The following is an 18,702-nucleotide window of genomic DNA, read 5'->3' as shown; positions in this document are numbered from 1 at the left end:
CAGTAATGTTGAGGAAAGATTCTCTTCTAACATAGAACAGTCTTTGGCTTAAGAAAAGCTGGGAGCAAGGGAGCAGAATAGGATTTGTATTGTCTTTTCAGGACAAATAAATGTAATTACATTAACTGCTGATTTCTAGTGACAGATACATTTTACTACTACAAATGTGCTTTTTGTTAAACCGAAAAATTTGAAAGAAGCAAAAATATTTCTGAAATTAAGTTTGAGACAAACATTCTCCTATTCAGAATTCAGACTATTATAAATTAGGAGCCTAAAGCATCTAGTGTCCAAATCTTCCTGATATGTTATAGTTTTGTTAAGTTGAGCTAAATGACAGTAAGAGATTTACTGCTGCATAGGGAAAATAAATTTTCTTGGGAATAGAAGCTTTTAGCTTTGTGGTAAAACTCACTGCTGTCAGCTGAGGGCTTGGGCTTGAATTTTCTCTTCCATATATTGCTTTGTGAATTGAATTGGCTAAGATGCCACTTTCTCATAAATAAATTTTTACCTTTAGGCATTCTTGATTTAACTCCTGAATCATTTTCCTCCCTTAAAGATGCAAAGATGCATCTTTCTTTTATTTTTCTTTCTGAACTTTCTCTCCCAGGAATAGTCAGGATCCTCCTTTGTACTTGTTATATTCGGCCTAGTCAGTATTCAGTAGCAGGAAGTTCCAGCTGATGCCTTAAACACTCTTGTTACTACCATCTGTTGAGAACAGATGAAACAAAAAATAATTGTTTCCCTCCATCTCTGACTAGTATACAACAAAAATAATAGATGGCAGACATATGACATCAGCTAAACTTAGGGAAGTGGTAAAAAAACAAATTTTATAAAAAAAGAAATATGGGGATTTAAATTAGGGATGGCTGGGAAATGAACATGTTTTTGTGATAATGCTGTCAATTGAAGTTCAGTAATAAAACAGGTGTTTAGAACAATCTGTGTTTATGATATGCTGAGGGGACTGTCTAAAACATCTCTATTTTGAGAAAAGTAAAACTAAACTTCAGTTAGGGGCATGCAAATGAGACTGCCTCTGTTTCTGTTCCTCTCATGTCTTCGTGCTGCTTTATTGCTGTCTAATGTTGATTTTGGGGGTTTTCTCGCAGTTTACTTGCACACTTTGAGTTGGTAGAAGAATTCACAAAGACCATGCTTTTATCACTAATCAAGAAGTTTGTCCAGTGATGTTTCTCTTTTGTGCCATAGTATTAGTCTAGTCATGTGGCAATGATATATGTAGGGGTTTGTATGCTTCAGTGACAGGGTTTCATTTGTATAACTGTCAGTAAGGCTTTGTGACACAAAACTCTCTGAAGTCCTTGCTAATCTCTTTTGGTTGATTGATTGTCTGGGTGAAGAGTTTGGGTGCAGAATGAATATATGGCCATCAAACCCTCTTTCTTTTTTTTATTGCTGGGAAAACTGTGTCCTGGTTATTATAGAAGAGTCCTAAAAGGAAATATTTAGGTTTTTGTTTAGTGCTCTGTGGGCTAATTCTTAATGAGACTGTGTGTGCCACCTTTGCTCCTCCTTTTAAATTGAAAAATCTATTTTGTCTTTCTGGCCTCTTGTCTGATTTCTGTGTTATATGAAATGGCTGCATTTCTTTGAGATGGCTTTGACTGTACAGGAAAGAGAGTGTGTTAAAGTGCAGACATGTAGAGACTATAGAATAGCTCATAAAATCCCTGACTAAAAGGGGAAAAATAAAAAATGGCGTTGAAGTGTTTCTGCTAAAACATTCATAGACTATGAGCATTACTTTAAAAATAACTATTAAGCTTATCCAAGAAACTTTTTTTTTTTGGTAAATAAAACCTTCTGATATTTTACCCTGGTTTATTGTGTAAGATTGAGAGATTCTTAAGAATATACATGTCTACAAAGCCTATATTAGCTCCTTTGTTGATGAATACTATAAAGTAATACAATAAATGTATCTTTGTATTTCACATAAAATGTGAAGGAAGAGTTGTGCTGTTCAATTTGACGTTGCATTAATTAAGGAGAGAGTTCAAACTTCAGTGACCTAGATCTTCTGTTAATTGTTTTCTCCATTTAAGAAGGGAAGGCATTCTTTGTGAACCTCTCTAAACGAGAGGTAATGTCATGAAACTTTATTTCAGTACTGAATCTATTCAGACTTGAGTTAGCTATTAAAGATCATAAATACTATGTGTTATGCAACTCAGCCTTTTTTTTTTTTTCAAATAACTTCTAAACACCTGTAGCATTTTTTTTAGAATGCGAGTTGTGGTAATCTGCCAAAATAGTTCTCTTGACAGTTCCATTATTAGAACTTAAGTACGATGTACCAGAAGTAATAGAATACTCTTCATGTTTAGATGAAGAAGATGACTTCGTCAATAAAAGAATTTCCCTGAAACCGAAGGAGAATGGGACATCAGCGGTCGGTTGTCCAGGAACAAATTCCGTGAAAAAGGAAGATGTAAAACCACAAGCTAAAAGCAAACCACTCCCTCCAGTGAAACAGACTCCCACCTCTGCACTTGATTACTTTGGGACAAGTAATGTCCAACGATCAGAAAAGAAACTGGTATCCAGTAAAAGGAAAGAGGTAAGTACTGATGATGTTCCTTTAGGCTGCTCATGTGTCTAAGGGCAGATCAAAGTGGCTTATTTAACTAACGCCTGCAAGGAAGCACTTAACTGCCTGTCCTAATGTTACTTTTTAATGATCACTGGAGTGGAAGTTCAGTTCTGATGATATGTGTGTGCATATCAAGGCCTCAAATGCAGGCTTAGAGTAGCATTTTCATGTTTCACAAGATAGCACAAAGTCAAAAGTAGTATTTTCTCTGTTGCTTCTTCTCAAGTGACTTTTCTTGAAATTAAGTACTTTTCTGAGATTAGGTTATATTTGAGGGTGGAAGGGAAGGAGAGAGAAAGGAAGTTGTTTTCCCTAAGCTTTATGGCACATACACTCATGGAATAACAAAGCGCCAAGTAAAGTATGGAGGAAATTAAAAATTCACTGATGTCTTTCAAGTGGGCCAACTGTGATAGCTTCAGAGATGTTCAGTGTTGTTTGAGGAAAGAAGATATTTATATTAGAGATGGTTTTGCTTTGAATAATAAAATCTCTTGAAAATAGCCTTTTTTAATAGAGTTTAGGTTAGAGAGCGAGAAATGAAATGTTGCATGTTTAATTCCTAGTCCTTTTCTAGAAAACTACAGAATAAATCTGTACACATTAAATTATTATAATTGACACAGTAATGGGGGAACTGAACGTTTTTTTTTCTTAAATATAGCCTTCACAAAGCAGAGACAGCACACTAGATGATGAGGCCATTGCTAGGCAACTGCAGCTTGAAGAAGATTCAGAGGTAAAAGCTCTATAAATTTACTTCTCTGTGTTAAATTTACTGCTCTATGTCAAGAGCAGTTTGTTTTACTTTAAAATTGTTTTTCCCTAAGAAAATAATGATGGACTTTCCAGATATGCTGTAAATAAGTGTAATAAAATTTATCTGTGTACTTAACTTTTGCATATATGTGCAAACATAGTCACACAGTTATTTTTATGGGTACTATTTCAGTTACGTAAATAGAACATGTCACTTAATCTATTTTCTGTCTATCCAGACTTTCTCTACCTGTGCAGTTGATGTGCTTATAATAATCTTGCTTTTCACACAGAATTTACTTTTTGCTTCCTTAGTGATGTTTTGATGGTGTTTTGGTTTCTTCATTCCTTGGAGTGAAAAATTAAAAGCCATTACCATCCGTAATTTGTTTTACTTCTAAATTTTCTTGTAGTTGAGAAAATATGAATGACCCAGGAAAAACAAGATGTAGTCTTTCATTTGAACTCATTTTATCTGTAACACACAGTGTCTGCATGTATCATCAATGTACTTTGTATCAGGTGTATCTCTGCCTCAGCCTGGTTTGGGTTCAGTAGATTCTGCTCTCTCCCTTTCTCATCTCATACACAGGGAAGGTAGATGCATTTCATTGCCAGGGGCTCATAAAAATGATGCCTGTGGCATATTGTTTTTATAAAGCCATCTAATGGAATCATAGAGCATGTCATTTGGACTTCAGGGCAATTCTGGAAGTATTTTTTGTTTGTTTGCTTGTTTTTGTGTTTGGTTTTTTTTGTTAAAACAGTGGTTACACTTTTCAGGAATAGAAAAGGTTTTCTTGCCCACAGCACCATACTGGATAGGAAAGGTAACTGTATGATCAGTTATCACTGTAGATGTCATGTTTATTTTGTTAGGTAAAATAAAAATGGAAACCAAACCGGCTTTGCTTTTTTACAGTTAATAAATAACTTTCACATATTCCATGTGCACTATTTGTTCTTACTGTTTTTTCTGTCAAAGAAAATCAGTGTGAATAGAAATAATAAAAAGTTAAAGTATATTTGCTTCCCTAAAGTAAACAGAACTGACAACAAGAGCAGGGGTAAGGGTAGTAGTTAAATTCTCCAAAACTGCCAGAATTTTTTTTTATATATGTTTCAGTAAACAAGAATAAAATATTTGTTCTGAAGACATCATAATTTTTAACAGGGATTTTTCCTACTTGTCTTTTGGGACTGCTTTTGTAAGTTTTCTAAAGCCTGCAGGTTACCTCTTGGTGCAGGCTGGTTGTTCTGAGATACTGCCTTTCAAGTTTTGGTCGTTTATTAAAAGGAAAGGGTACACAACAAGTGAAAGAATGAAAAACCTTTTTGAAAACAGCTTATACAGGCATGTTAATGTTTCTAGTGCAACAAATCCAAGCTCAATTTTTCTCGCTAGACTTCACTAGTCTCCCTTTTGTGGTAAACAAGTAATTCTTCAGTGCCAGTTTCAGAAATGTATTTGCCTCTGGTAGGACACCCTTTTTCCACCTATATGCTCACTTAGCATTTTTTAAAAATATAGTAGAATTGGAACTTGTTAGACATGAACCTAAAAATCTTTTTGTCTTTCAGCTGGAGAGACAGCTGCATGAAGACGAAGAATTTGCTAGAACTTTGGCCATATTGGATGAAACACCGCAGAAGAAAAAGGTTGAACTGTTTTTAAACTTTAGCTTTTAGAAATTGCATTGCTGGGAGTGTTCTTATTTAGACACCTTTGTTTTAAGACTTCCATAGAAATGAAATAAAAACAGCAAGAAAGTGTTTTCGTGAAAATAGCGTACTCACTTTTTATACTTGCCTCCTGGATTTTCCTCACTCAGTAAATAGTATCCTGCCTAATCAAACAACAGGAACAGTACATGTGTGTGCTGTATGCCTCTGTTGGAAAGGTATTTTAAGTTCTAGTTACAACTGAGTGAAGTGTGTTGCTGTGTCCCAATGGTAGCTTGGGACATACATCTCTGACTTTGGCATTGTGTGTTTATTTAGGCTCGGAAAGATACAGGAGGAGAGCAAACAGTATTGAGTATCAATAGCAGTCCTAATGTGCCAGCAGGATATAAGCAGTCGGAAAGAGGTAGGACACAGAATATGACAAACATTGCACCAATTTATAATATTAATGAGATACATTTTATATATGAGCTCTTCTCCCTCTACCTCCTTTCAAGTGAAAGCAACAGATTCAACAGGTGAAGCAAAGAATTACCCTGCGAAGCCGCAAACTAAATCTGAACAGTCTAAAGGCTTTAATTTATCCCCGCAATCATCTGATGGTAAAACAGCAAGAGCGTCGGCAGATAAGACCTTGCCTTTGAAACCTGCCTCTAGGCTCGTGTCTCTGAAACAAAAAGAAGAGATTGCTGAAAAGGAAAGAGGTGCTCAAAATTTAGTATTAAAACAAAAAACTGCTTCAGAGAAAGAAGAGAAGACAACACCAAAGAAGGAAAAAATTTCTCCCAAGAAGAGTGAGGTAGGAGCTATCAAAATTAATTTAGTTGTCCTGGTGGAGTTTGCAGAGCAAGCTTCAGTATTACATGTAAATAGACTAAAAACAAGTGTTAGAACTTGTTTCTCCTTTCATGCATAAAAATGTCTTAACCTGTGATGCTTGAGTTTATTTTGCTGATTTTATATATCTGTGTTAATGTTTTTTTCTCTCCTGGCGCAGTCTGTAAGTCCTGAGGACTCTGAAAAGAAGCGAAGCAATTACCAAGCCTACCGAAGCTTCCTTAATCGTGAGGGTCCGAAAGCACTGGGGTCCAAAGAGATACCTCAGGTGAGTTTGGCTACAGCAGGATTCTGTATGCAGAGGTGGAGTGCATCGTACACTTACAGATGTAAGTGGTCTAACAAGTATCAACTGAACTGTTAAAAACTGGTATTTTTTTTCCAATAGGAAGCATGGATTGTAAAAAGCTAAATTGTAATGCAAAGCAGTGACTAAATGTAAGGAGGTATACTAAGAAATTATATTCATAACTTTGTGTAGGAAGTCATGATGATCAAAAATAGTTACTGGTCTGAAAGTTGAAGATTGCTGTCACTCATTTGACTGCTATGCTGTGCTTGAAGTACAGAGTGCTACAGTATGATTGGTCAGATAAACAATGTGTGAAGTTTTGTTGGTAGCTATTCCTGTTAATGGCTTTTGAACGTTTAGAGCTATTACTTAGCTAGGTATGATAGTCTTAGTTTTAGAGTTTCATAGGGAACTTGACATGGTAGAGGGTTAAAAAAGGTAATGTTGAAGAGCTATTTGGTAGAATTGCATCAGGTAATGGCATTTTCTGCAATGCTTTGCTTCTCAGGGAGCTGAAAACTGTTTGGAAGGCCTGACATTCGTAATTACAGGTGTTCTGGAGTGTATTGAAAGAGATGAGGCCAAGTCTTTGATTGAACGTTATGGAGGAAAAGTAACTGGCAATGTCAGCAAAAAGACAAACTACCTGGTGATGGGGCGAGACTGTGGCCAGTCGAAATGTGAAAAGGTGAGTGCTGCTGTGCCTGAGCAAAGTCAGAGTGAAACTGAATTGTTCCTGTCTTTGCTGCTGATTTTCAGTATCCCTGCCAAGAGGAAGCAGTATTACTGATGAATTGATCTTTAAAAGGAAAAATTTGCTGAACATCCTACGGGTTTGTTTTGTTTGTATTTATATGCATACGTGCACACACACACAAATATGTATATACAAGTATAAAATTGTCGTTGTTGTGTTCCTAAACATAGTTTTTACTGGAAAACCCTTTGAAATGAATAATGCAACTCCTAATTTGACTTTACATTTAATTCTTTCTTTTGCTTCAGGCATCAGCTTTAGGTACAAAAGTTATTGATGAGGATGGCCTGTTTGATCTTATTCGAACTATGCCAGGCAAAAAGTCCAAATATGAGCTGGCGGCTGAAACAGAGGTTTGTTTATAATAAACTTAGGGGGTTGGTTGTTTTTTTGCTTTGGTTTGTTTTTAATTGAAAGGAGTTTTGGTCTTCTGTTCCAGTAACAGTAACACCACTATAATCAGTTTGATCTTCTAGGCTAAAAGTATTGAAAGTGAAAATTTTATGTTTGTGTGTAAGACTTCTACTTGGGAGCAGTAGGTTATTTTCCCACCTTTCATATTCATACTCAGACATTATTCTGTATTTTAGGTATCTGGCAGAGGGGGTAATTGCATTTCCCTAGATGGTCTCAGTTTTAAACTTGGAATATTGGATTGGGTTGAACAACTTCTCCAGGTGTTGTTTTGCAAGAGCTTCATGGGTGTCCAGCCCATTTGTTCCAACCTGACAATCATCAGTTTAGCATTGTATAATGATGCCTTAGGCTTCATGAGTAAGGGGACTGCTCTTGGAATGACCAACACATTTCCTGCCTCTTTTTTTTGGGTTGTGCTACAGAACCAGGTGACTTTGTGTTTAACAGTGCTTTATTTTTCAGAGAGGAGTATTTCTATATCTGCTCTTGAAGTTTTTTTAATCAATACATAAGTTTTGTTACATTCAAAGCACTCCTGTACATGTGTAAATAAAGAAGCTCTTTCGTTTTTTGTGTATTTTTTTTTTAAATTTCTCTTTAATTTTTTTACCTTTATGGTCCAAAGACAAAGAAAGTGGAGTCAAGACCTAAAAGGACACCACCGAAAGCTGAAGCTGGAAAAAGGAATTTTAGCCCCTTCAAAAGGGAAGCTGATAATAAAAAATATAAGTCTACTCCTGAAAAAGAAGATACCGTCAAATCTGTCAAGAAAGAAACCACTGCTGTTCGAAAGCTTACGGACTTTAAACGTCAGACTGCAGAGGAGAAGAAAGCCCCAAAACCTGAGGGGAATTTGGTTTCTGAGGTTAATGAAGATGGAACAGAGAGATTGCTATGGGTGGATAAATACAAGCCTGCATCTCTTAAGGCACTTATTGGACAGCAGGGTGAGCAAAGCTGTGCCAATAAACTGCTCCGATGGCTCAGAAACTGGCACAAGAATACCTTGGAAGATGGACAAGGTGACTGGCTCGGTTAACTTTTCTCTGTCTTTGTCCATGCTAATACCACTGCTTGGTTCCCTGGACCCATAAGGGCCTTTGCGGGAGCAGAGCGACTCTGGAAATTGGGAATGATGCTGTAGTCAGATGGATTTTTAGCAGCAGTTGAGCCTGAGGTTTTTTTGGTGAAATAGTCTACTTACTAACTCCCTCCTACTCCCCCAGCCCAAAAAAGAACAGAAAACTGTGTCTCAAAGGTGTTTTTTTTTCCAAGTCTTAAGTTTCATTTTTACAAAAGAAACCAGAATAACCCAGCAGTGATGTATCTAAAAATGGCATTGAGTTGAGCGTATTGATTTCTTTCTTAAGAAGTGAAATGAGGTTATCCAGTCTAACCTGTCTGTACACATGAAAATACAGGGTAGCAGCATGTCTAAAGGGCTGCTGTCGCACCTGGGGATGAGATGAATTGTTGACGTCCTGGCTCTGACAAGTGGTCCATGTGTCAAGTAGATACAGTTTGTCATCCTACAGGCTTTTTTTCCCTATGTTTAAAATAGTGTTTAAGTTTTACTTCAGCCGTAGTGGGGGTTTTATGTGTGGTGTGTTTGGGGTTTGGTGTAATTTGTTTGTGGTGGTGTGTGTGGGTTTGGTGGTGTTTTGTTTATTTATATGATATGCTTGTGAGGAAATGGCTGAAATGGTTGTATTACATTAATAGCTCTTTTGCTATTTTTCAGTTTAAAATCACTGCAAGTCATATACTTTAAGCTGGTTTAAGCTGCTTTTCCCCAAGTGGTTAGAATGCAGATGCGTATGCATCTTTTGATGTTCTTATTGGGCCTTAAACGAGGAAAAATTCCAGTGACATTTGATATCTTTAGAAGCTTGCATTTTGTTTTGTAATTACATACCTATATAAAATGTGGAATCTTTTTTTTATAGCAAAGACCAATAAAGCTGGAAGCAAAGATGATGGGACTAGTTTTAAAGCAGCATTACTTTCTGGTCCACCTGGAGTTGGTAAAACTACTACAGCTGCTTTGGTTTGTAAGGTGAGTTCATATTAAGTTGTTCCCAGCACTTTTTGTTATATATTAATTCTGTATCTGGATACAGATACAGTGTGCAGGTGGATATTCCCTTAACAACCAAGGTCTGGTCTCAGCCAAACTCCACCTGCTTAGAACAGGGTTACAGGTGAAAAATATGTGGATGTTTAGATGCCTGAGCCAAGAATGTGTTTTTCTTCTGTTACATTGAGGGGAAGCATATCACACAGTGTGTTGAACAATTGGAAATGGTTTTCCAAAATTATAAGCATTCAGCAGTAGTTCTTCAAGTTGGGGAATATTTGCGCTAAATTTAGTGGGAATCAAATTCTGGCAAGCTTTTTGAAAGCCTAAGGTTGCGGTTTTTATCTATGTAAGAGAGATTTCTCCCAGACTCTAAATTGAAATACGACTTTAGGATGAGATAAGTTCATAGAGTCATAAAATATGCTGAGTTGGAAGGGACCCATCAGGATCATCAAGTCCCACTTGAGTTGACAGTGCTATGTGCCCATTTCTAAATCTGAATTTAGAAATTGGCTTGTTCTAAGGTACTGGAACACTGTGCTCATACCACATTTAGAAGAGAATCAGCCAAGAACTCCACCTTGTAGAAATACCATTAAAGCCGACTTACTAATAGTATTGTTGTAACCAATTAGAGATTTGACTTACAGGAACTTTTGTAGAATATGGTATTATCAGCTTGGAAGGATTCAGAACTATTGTCATCTGTCACATCATTGTGCTAGGAAGAAGTGATTACTTATTTGAATATTTGAGTTGTATGCAGTAACTCCCAGTTCCCTCCTGCCACCTACTCCTTCTCCTTAGAGTTTTGTGTCAACAAGTTGCTGCCACACCCAAAACTAGACCTTCAGAAAAGCTGGATGTACTCTCCTAGGGTCATTTCTTTCTCAGATTGTGCTTCCGTAGCTTACTCACAGCTGCCTCGGGTCTCTGCAGAGCATTTCAGTGTGCTCCACAGGAATCACCAACAAAACTGAGTTGTTAAGGCTACAGTACCAAGGCTGTGTGTGCTCCCTGCTGTGGTGTGGCATGCTCCTGGCAGGGGAGTTTGCTGATAGTAGCACTGGGTTCTGTCAGGGACTGACATGCCACCCTGTTTTGAAGTGTTAGTGCCTACTGGGGGAGCCATGTGTTTCCTATGAGTTAAATGAGTTAAAAGCTGCCCTTTCCTGCAGCTTTCAGAGGGATGTGATATGTCTCTTTGTTATGCAACTGGAAATTACCATGGAACTTAGCCAGCTAGCCAGCCTTGGCTTGTAGCTCTGTTTCTATCCCTGGTGGCAGTTCTGTTAGTCTTCCAGAACTAAATCTGTGCCCCTGACTTCAACCCTTTCCCACTTGGCTCAAAAAAAAAAAAAAGTCTTTTGGGCTTATCTGTTCTGTGCATAGTTATAAATATTTCTGGAGTGTGACAGAAAAGGAGTATAAGAGGAGAAAGGAATCAAAGCCACAAACCGTATATGGAACCAGTGTTGTAAGAGCTTTCTTCTGCAATTCTGAAATACTGTGTCTGATTTTGATACGTGTATGCTTTCTCACCGTTCTGTGTTCTCACTTTTTGTGTGGTTTCTGTGTTTGGACTAGGAACTGGGGTACAGCTATGTGGAGCTGAATGCCAGTGACACTCGCAGTAAGAACAGTCTAAAGGAAGTAGTTGCTGAATCGCTTAACAACACCAGCATCAAGGATTTCTGTTCTGGTATGTCTGTTGATTGAAGGAGGATTTTTGATGTATTAGGGGTCTGGTTACAGGAGGGACAGAGCTTCTTTTATTACACAGCAGTGTTGGGAATTTACCTTGCTTGTCACGTGGAGGAATCCAGATCTAATGGATGGGTTCATTAAGTAAGCTGTTTTATTTCCTGTTCTATTTAGAATTAAATCCTGCTATTAGTAGAATTAGTTGTTAATCTGCACAAACTACTCAAGAACTCTGCAGTTGCTTCTGTGTTCTGTGGGACTCATTTCTAGGAAGATGACATGATGTTATAGTTTGGTGTGTGAACACAGATTCATGTGATCAAGTGGCAGAGCGTAAGGTTCACCATCACCTCAGTTGGCTGGATGGGGTTACCTAATCTATAAAGCATTGGGTAAAACTCTGAGCAAGACTCTTATTTCCATCTCATTTTCTTATCCATATTCATTTTCAGGCACATCCTCATCAGTTAGCGGGAAACATGTATTGATCATGGATGAAGTGGATGGTATGGCAGGCAATGAAGACAGAGGAGGGATTCAGGTGAAACTGCTATAGTTCCTGGCTAATGCCATTGCTAAGAGTGCACACCATATATAGCACAAAGTATTCAAGCCAGTCTACTGTCCTCAACCCATGGCCCATAAACAGAAACTCTCTAATCTGATGTATTTTAGAAGTCTATCTTTGTGTAAGAATTATGCATTGATAGAGGGCAAAAAAGATACTTGTGTAGAAGAAGCCTGGAGTGACAAACTTGGGTGTGTGCACTTTAGAACAGGTGGATTTATCCTAAGGTCTCTCTACGGTGACATCTATCTGCAGTGTGAAGTTTATGCTCTGGCTGAGACAGTTGCTCTTTTCCATGGGCAGTAGCACTGAATTTGTGGCATAGGCAGCATAATCCTTTGTTCTCCTTAGCAGCTCTGGTTTTAGCTTCTGAAGATTTCCTATGGTCAAAGGCAATACTGTGACAGTAAAGGGTATACAGATCTTTAGCTCAGATGCAGACATTTCCATTGCAGGAACATGAAATGACTGAACTTCACCTTCATTAGAGCTGTAAAAGTTTGTTCTGGCAAGCCTAATAATGCCAAAACCTCAGGGTTGAGCTTTTTGCATGGGGAAGAGCTGATCTTTTTACTACTTCATTGTTTGTGGCAGGGTGCAGTGTGCTCCCTCTGGGCATAAACCAGGTCAAACTAGCCTTTGGAGAAATGAATCTAGTTCTGCAGGTGGACAGCTCTACTCTGGGCTACTGATCCTCATTGCTTCTTGAAGAATGGTCCAAACATGATTGCTGGAAGTAGACAGTGGAAGTGGGTAGGCAGCAGATTTATTGCAGCTGAATAGAACAAGAAGAGGAAAAAAGTAGGTGATGGGGCTAGGTTTGCACTGTGTTAGAAATGTGATTACAGTAGGAGGAGTTTTAGAGACTTACATCTGTCAAGGATCCTGATTTAAGGCAGGGACTAATGATGTATGGTATGACATTTTAATCATTCTTCTTATCCAGGTTATGTGATGTAATTGTAGTGTGTTTAAATTGCAGGAGTTGATTGGTTTGATTCGACACACAAAGATACCCATCATTTGTATGTGCAATGATCGCAACCATCCTAAAATCCGTTCCTTGGTCCACTACTGCTTGGATCTTCGTTTTCAGAGACCTCGTCTAGAACAGATTAAGGTAAGAAGGCTGTGGCTGTAAGGGCTGCACTGAATTACCGTCAGTAACTTCCACCCTCATGTGGGAGAATTTTATACAGAATTGGATACACCACTTAACTGACCATCTTAGTGAGTAACTCTGCTTTTCAAAATGGGTTGTCTGAGTTTTTCTTCTTAAAGAATGAAGTATCCCAAAGTCTTTCAGATTTTAGACGTCTTTCTTAAAAATATATCCAAGCTGGGTTTTTTAAAAAAATCATGCACTTTTTTACATCAATGTCAAGCAATTGCTTATGTTTATGGAAGAAAATTTGAACTACACGTGCTTTAAAAAAATAGAAAAATATGTAGCACTCTTTTGTAGATGTGTCAATGTGTTCTGCAGGGGAAAGAATTCATAGGAATTCTGTAGTGACAGTTTCTGTAGTGACTGTCACTGTAGTGACAGTTTCTCAATTGTGTATTACAGGGTGCCATGATGTCTATTGCATTTAAAGAAGGTTTAAAAATTCCCCCACCTGCAATGCAAGAGATAATCCTGGCAGCAAATCAGGACATCAGACAGGTCAGTGCCAATTCATCATCAGTGACCGTTCAGATAGCACGTTGTGTACATTGACTTCAAAGTAGTATTTGAACAGTATTTTTATGTATAAAGATCAGGCTGCTTCTGCTTGAGTCTTCCATTTAAATCCTACTATGCTACCAAATTGTAAATTTTGTTTTTTAGGTTTTACATAATCTTAATATGTGGTGTGCAAAAGATAAATCATTGACTTATGATGAGGCTAAGACAGATGCCAGCAGAGCCAGAAAGGATATCAAATTGGTAAGTGTCAAATACTGTCTTTGATATAAGGATATCAAATTGGTGTCAAATACTGTCAAATACTGGCTTTTACTATCATATCATATTCTGATATAATCACTAGTCTTTATCAGCATCTTCTGAACTAAAGCACTGAACTAGAGCCTCGATTCAGGGAGCTATCACATTTCCCACAAAGAGTTGAAGAGTAGTAAATCTAAGACTGATATTTTGATGTACTGGTCTCTTACGTAAGATGCAATTATGAAGCTTATATTTCTCATCCTGAGTTCTCTGTTTAGGAGATAATTCTCTTAATATTGAAAGTGAAACACAATTCTTAAAACTGGTGAAGTTCTGCGGAGGAAATACTGAACGTGGAACTTGTACTGATGAGTCGAGATATTCCTGGATACTAATTTTGTTGATATTGTGCTTACTGTTTGTGTTGACTTGCTACCCACTGACTTCTTGAAATATCATTTATTTAGGGCCCTTTTGATGTTGTCCGGAAGGTTTTTGCTACTGGAGAGGAAGCTTCTCGTATGTCTCTCATAGACAAATCAGATCTTTTCTTCCATGACTATTCCCTAGCACCTCTTTTTGTGCAGGAGAACTATGTACATGTGAAACCAGCTGCTGCTGGGTGAGTTACTCCATACCCTAAACTAATGTAGGCTTTTGTGTCAGGGAGTCAAAGTAAACTAAAATCTACCTGGATATTTTTGCTTTGTAATACAGTCAACTTCATTTTTTTCCAGAGGAAATCTGAAAAAGCACTTGGTGCTCTTGAGTAAAGCAGCTGATAGTATATGTGATGGTGATATAGTGGACAAACAGATTCGTAGCAAGCAGAACTGGAATCTTCTTCCAACACAGGTGAGCACATTTTCTGTGCTTTAAGGGGCATCCAGTGTTAAAGACTGATCTGTGGAAATCGGCGTTTCAGTATAATTTTATGACCTGTATAGTTCATACTTCATGTGGTATTCGCTGTTCCGCTGGTGATTTGAAGAGTTTCCTATGTCCATATTGTTGAGCCCATGCTGCAACATGAAATGAAGTCTTCTGAAACTTTGAAAAGCTTGACTCTGTTATGAAGCATAGAAGCACCTGGTGTGTGTATCACTCCTGATGTGCAGTTACCCTGTGCTTCTTCTCACCTGGGCAGGATTTCTCCTAAAGCACAGAGGACGGAAGCCTTGTCACTGTATTTCTTTTAATGACCACTGAAACACTGACAAGACTTGTGCTTAAAGGATTATGGCTGGCATCAGAAAATGCATCATAATGCATTGTAGGTAAAGTTGGAAGGCACCTCTGGAGGTTGTCCAATTCACCCCCTGCTTTGTGCTGGTCCAGAGAGATGAGTTGCTTAGTGATGTAGCTGAGTTTATATATATATTTGCAGTGTTCTTTGGAAATGTCTCCTTCACTCTGTCTGTCTGTTGGACATCACAGCACTTGCTTGTGTGAATGCAGCTGTTTGACCACACTCTAAACTGAGAAACATGAGAAACAAACAGGGGTTTTTTTATGGTTTTCAAACCCGAGATAATTTCACAGGTGTTTTAGAACATGGTAACAAACAAGGTGGAACAAGAGATGAAGCTGTAACCCAAGAGGGATTGAACAGAAACAAGCAACCAAGAGATGGTTCTCTTAAAACAAGCTGTTTCCACTGTTGAACTTACTGACTAGTCTTTCCATGCAGACCAGTAGGGTAGTGTGTTATGGTGTCAGTGAGATTAATTCAGTGTGATTTGAGTTTGGCATGTGTGTTACTTTTTCAGGCTATTTATGCAAGTGTTCTCCCAGGGGAGCTGATGAGAGGTTACATGTCCCAGTTTCCTGTCTTTCCCAGCTGGCTGGGGAAATTTTCATCCACAGGCAAACATGATCGTATCATTCAAGAACTGGCAATGCACATGAGTCTCAGGTAGTACTGACATTCTTCTACTGGCATTCTGTTTATAGTGATACAGTTTGTTCTCGTGCAGTTCATTACCTACCATTAATTCCTTGCTGTGCTTGGTACAAACAAGTGGCACATTCATATATGCTCTCAATATGCTTGTATATTCCTGGTGACACTTTCCTTAGTGCTTAATCTGGACAGCAGTCAAACTAAAAACACTTTTGATATAGTCAGCAGTACTTTGTCTTTTTTTTTTTTTTCCTCCCTGAAGTTGTTTCTCAGTAAGGGATATGTTTCTGCAGACTGATTGTGTTCAAATCCCTTGCATCAGTTACCCTTACTGCAGGCACAGTACAACTTGCGGTTGGCTCTTAAGGCAGCTGATTGTCCATTTGCTGAGGGTCTCCTTACCTACTTGTTGCTTGTCTTTAGAAGTCAGTGGTGGTGGCTGTACAGATTTATTTACTCAATACTTTACTTTCAATTTGACAAAGAACCCAGGCATGCAAGAGGACAGTAAATATGGAGTATTTGTCGTATTTGCGGGATGCACTTGTCAAGCCCTTGAAAGACTTAGGAGCAGATGGTGTACAACAAGCTATAGCGTTTATGGACTCTTACTGCTTGATGAAAGAAGATATTGAAAATATCATGGAAATAAGCACGTGGGGAGGCAAACCCAGTTCTTTTTCAAAGCTGGATTCCAAGGTAAAATTCACCAGTGAATTTTTTCCTTTTCTTCCTTATCTTTAAACAAGAAATCCTAGAATAATAGCTGTGGTATGGATGTGCTGCTGGAAGACTGAAGTTGGTCCGGCTGCTTATTAACTGTGATTGATAGTAGTCTTTGTAAACCAACTGTCAAACATACTACTAAAGGTTTAAGGGTAAGTCCTAAACAATAGTCAGGCTGTGCTTCATTCAGGAGTCTTACACCTTTTGTTCCTGGTGTAGAGGATTACTGGGAGTCAGTTATGTCTGGGGTATAAAGTGGAACACAGAAATACAGGGAAAGCTGGTACCTTTCTACCAGCAAGTTCCTGGCTGTGAGCTGCATGAGCTGCACGGCCTTCAGGCAGAGCCCTGCCTTTCTTACCATCACACAAAGGAGGAGGGACACACAGCTGCCTCTGTTACGCTGTGGGCACTGGATTAAGAGGCTGCCTTGCAGGTTCCATCTTTCACAGTGCAGTTAAACAGAACTGCCATACCTGGGGTGCTTTGTGTGCTGTTCCTCCAGTGTCCAGCTAGTCCACTGCAGTGATTGGGACCTTCACCTGGTACAAGGTGAGCTTAAGCTCAAGTCCCTGTTACAAATAGGCAGGCATGACATCTGAACCCTGATCTCCTTCATCCCAGATCAGATGCTCAGGGAAAGAGAATGTACTAGTACCTAACCCTACACTACTAGGAGGTGTTTACCCCCAGTCTGAATATGCTGCCTAGTCTCGCAGGCATTCAGTGCTGCTGAAGGTGGCTCTGGTGCGACTTGGATTAGGTGGCAGCAGAACAACAGTGCTGCAATTACACTGTAGGCCTAAGCAAGAAGCATTTGAAGATGCATTCTCTGTCTGATATATGCTCTTAGATGCTTTCTGTGTCCTTTTGAGACAGTGTCCTTTTCTATGTATCTTTGGTCATGTCTTTCCAAGGGAAAGGTGATGTGGAATCTCTAGCTAAGAGCTGGTTAGCTAACAATCTACAGTTCCTAAGCTGATGCTCAGTTTCCTTCCTTCCAACCTGACAGGTCAAAGCAGCTTTCACACGTGCCTACAACAAAGAGGCACATCTGACTCCATATTCACTTAGTTCTTTCAAGGCATCTAAAAGGCAGTCAGGATCTGCAGGGACATTGGAACTGAGTGAAGACTTGAATGTGGAAGAGACCCAGTCTGATGAGGATGAGCAAGATACTGTTGAAAGTGATGCAATGATTAAGGTGATTTAGTTTCCTCAGTATTAAACCACCACACTGGTTTTTTGTTTGTTTTTAGTTACTTTTCTGGGGCTTGTAACATCATCTAAACAAATTAAGAAAAAAAATTTAGTAGATATATCATCTCCCAACTTCTAAATTTTTAACTGGTGGTAGTGTGAAATAGTCTGTTATTTCCATCCATTGTCTTCTGCTTGAATGTTGGACCAAAGTGAGACATCACTGTAAACTCATGATTGCTGCATCCAATTCCAAAACTTAGTAATATTTTAGGTGTTGTTGGGGATGGTACCATTGGCAAGGAGCAGCCCCAGGCCTTTGCGTGTGGTTATCAGAGATGACAATCCTAGTAATACCCTTTGTATCTATCGCCAAATGGGAAACTGTGGTCAGCCCTTAAGGCAGAGTCTGTGCTCTCCATGGCATTTAAAAACCTCACACCTGAAAGGGGACAGAAAGAGGAGACTTTCTTTAGCATTGATTGCATTTTGACTTATGGTATTGTCAGGTTGCAGCTGCATTTTAAATTGTTTGTATATTCTGTTTGTAGCAAAAAAAGGTGAAGTCTTCCAGGCTGCCAAAAAGAGAGAAAAACGAAGAAACAACAAAAAAAGAAGGGAAAAGAAAAGAGAAAACAAGACATTTGGAGTAAAATCTTACTTCGGACACAGCTTTGCTTATCTAACTTCTGGCAGGAACATGAAACAGATCCAGTGCTGCAGCTGGGAAAGTAGAACCAGGGCATTGAAAATGCTCCTCTTATAGAGGTGCTGTAGCTCCTGTACTCTCATATGATGCCCTGCTGTACTTACTCTTAAGGTGGTAATTGTTACAAACTATAAATATCCTTGTGCAACGAACACCAGGTGCATGAACATGCTGAAAATGTGATGCTTAGTTACCTGGCATTTATGCTGAGTCTTCCTAGGACTTCACTACTTTTTTTTTTTTTTTAATAAATCCCCTGCCATTATGTGGTGAAGTCTTGTAAATAGTATATGATGCAAAAAACTCCAAACATAAATTGCCTATTTGTACATTATAGAAATTACGCAGTATATAAAATTACAATAAAATGTTTCACAGGACTCTTTTAAAGCTTTGGTTAAGTTCATGGAGTATTCTGTCTCCCTCCCTTTTTCCAAGGTTTTGTCTTTCCTTCACTTATAGGATGTGGAGTTCCTCTTTTCCTAAAACTTCCCTTTTGTTCAGT

General features: G+C 38.5%; 1 protein-coding gene across 1 annotated transcript in view; it reads left to right on the top strand.

Annotated features, from left to right (window-relative positions):
• Nucleotides 1–18,587, top strand: part of RFC1 (replication factor C subunit 1) — a 34,316-nt gene extending 15,729 nt beyond the window's left edge. Inside the window, exons 5-25 of the mRNA XM_027686340.1 lie at nt 2,361–2,593; nt 3,291–3,365; nt 4,967–5,044; nt 5,387–5,474; nt 5,569–5,870; nt 6,069–6,176; nt 6,709–6,888; nt 7,206–7,310; nt 8,000–8,396; nt 9,321–9,430; nt 11,042–11,156; nt 11,611–11,699; nt 12,709–12,846; nt 13,297–13,392; nt 13,558–13,656; nt 14,127–14,281; nt 14,397–14,514; nt 15,429–15,574; nt 16,048–16,261; nt 17,301–17,492; nt 18,040–18,587. Coding sequence (XP_027542141.1) covers nt 2,361–2,593; nt 3,291–3,365; nt 4,967–5,044; nt 5,387–5,474; nt 5,569–5,870; nt 6,069–6,176; nt 6,709–6,888; nt 7,206–7,310; nt 8,000–8,396; nt 9,321–9,430; nt 11,042–11,156; nt 11,611–11,699; nt 12,709–12,846; nt 13,297–13,392; nt 13,558–13,656; nt 14,127–14,281; nt 14,397–14,514; nt 15,429–15,574; nt 16,048–16,261; nt 17,301–17,492; nt 18,040–18,141 — 3,140 coding nt within the window. The 3' untranslated portion in view covers nt 18,142–18,587. The remainder of the gene's footprint in view (nt 1–2,360; nt 2,594–3,290; nt 3,366–4,966; nt 5,045–5,386; nt 5,475–5,568; nt 5,871–6,068; nt 6,177–6,708; nt 6,889–7,205; nt 7,311–7,999; nt 8,397–9,320; nt 9,431–11,041; nt 11,157–11,610; nt 11,700–12,708; nt 12,847–13,296; nt 13,393–13,557; nt 13,657–14,126; nt 14,282–14,396; nt 14,515–15,428; nt 15,575–16,047; nt 16,262–17,300; nt 17,493–18,039) is intronic.
• The last annotated feature ends 115 nt before the right edge of the window (nt 18,588–18,702 follow it).

The sequence above is a fragment of the Neopelma chrysocephalum genome, unplaced genomic scaffold (genome assembly GCF_003984885.1).
Source record: "Neopelma chrysocephalum unplaced genomic scaffold, ASM398488v2 Primary Assembly neopelma1_71, whole genome shotgun sequence".
Lineage (NCBI taxonomy): Eukaryota > Metazoa > Chordata > Aves > Passeriformes > Pipridae > Neopelma > Neopelma chrysocephalum.
This window is presented reverse-complemented; position numbering and strand designations above follow the sequence as displayed.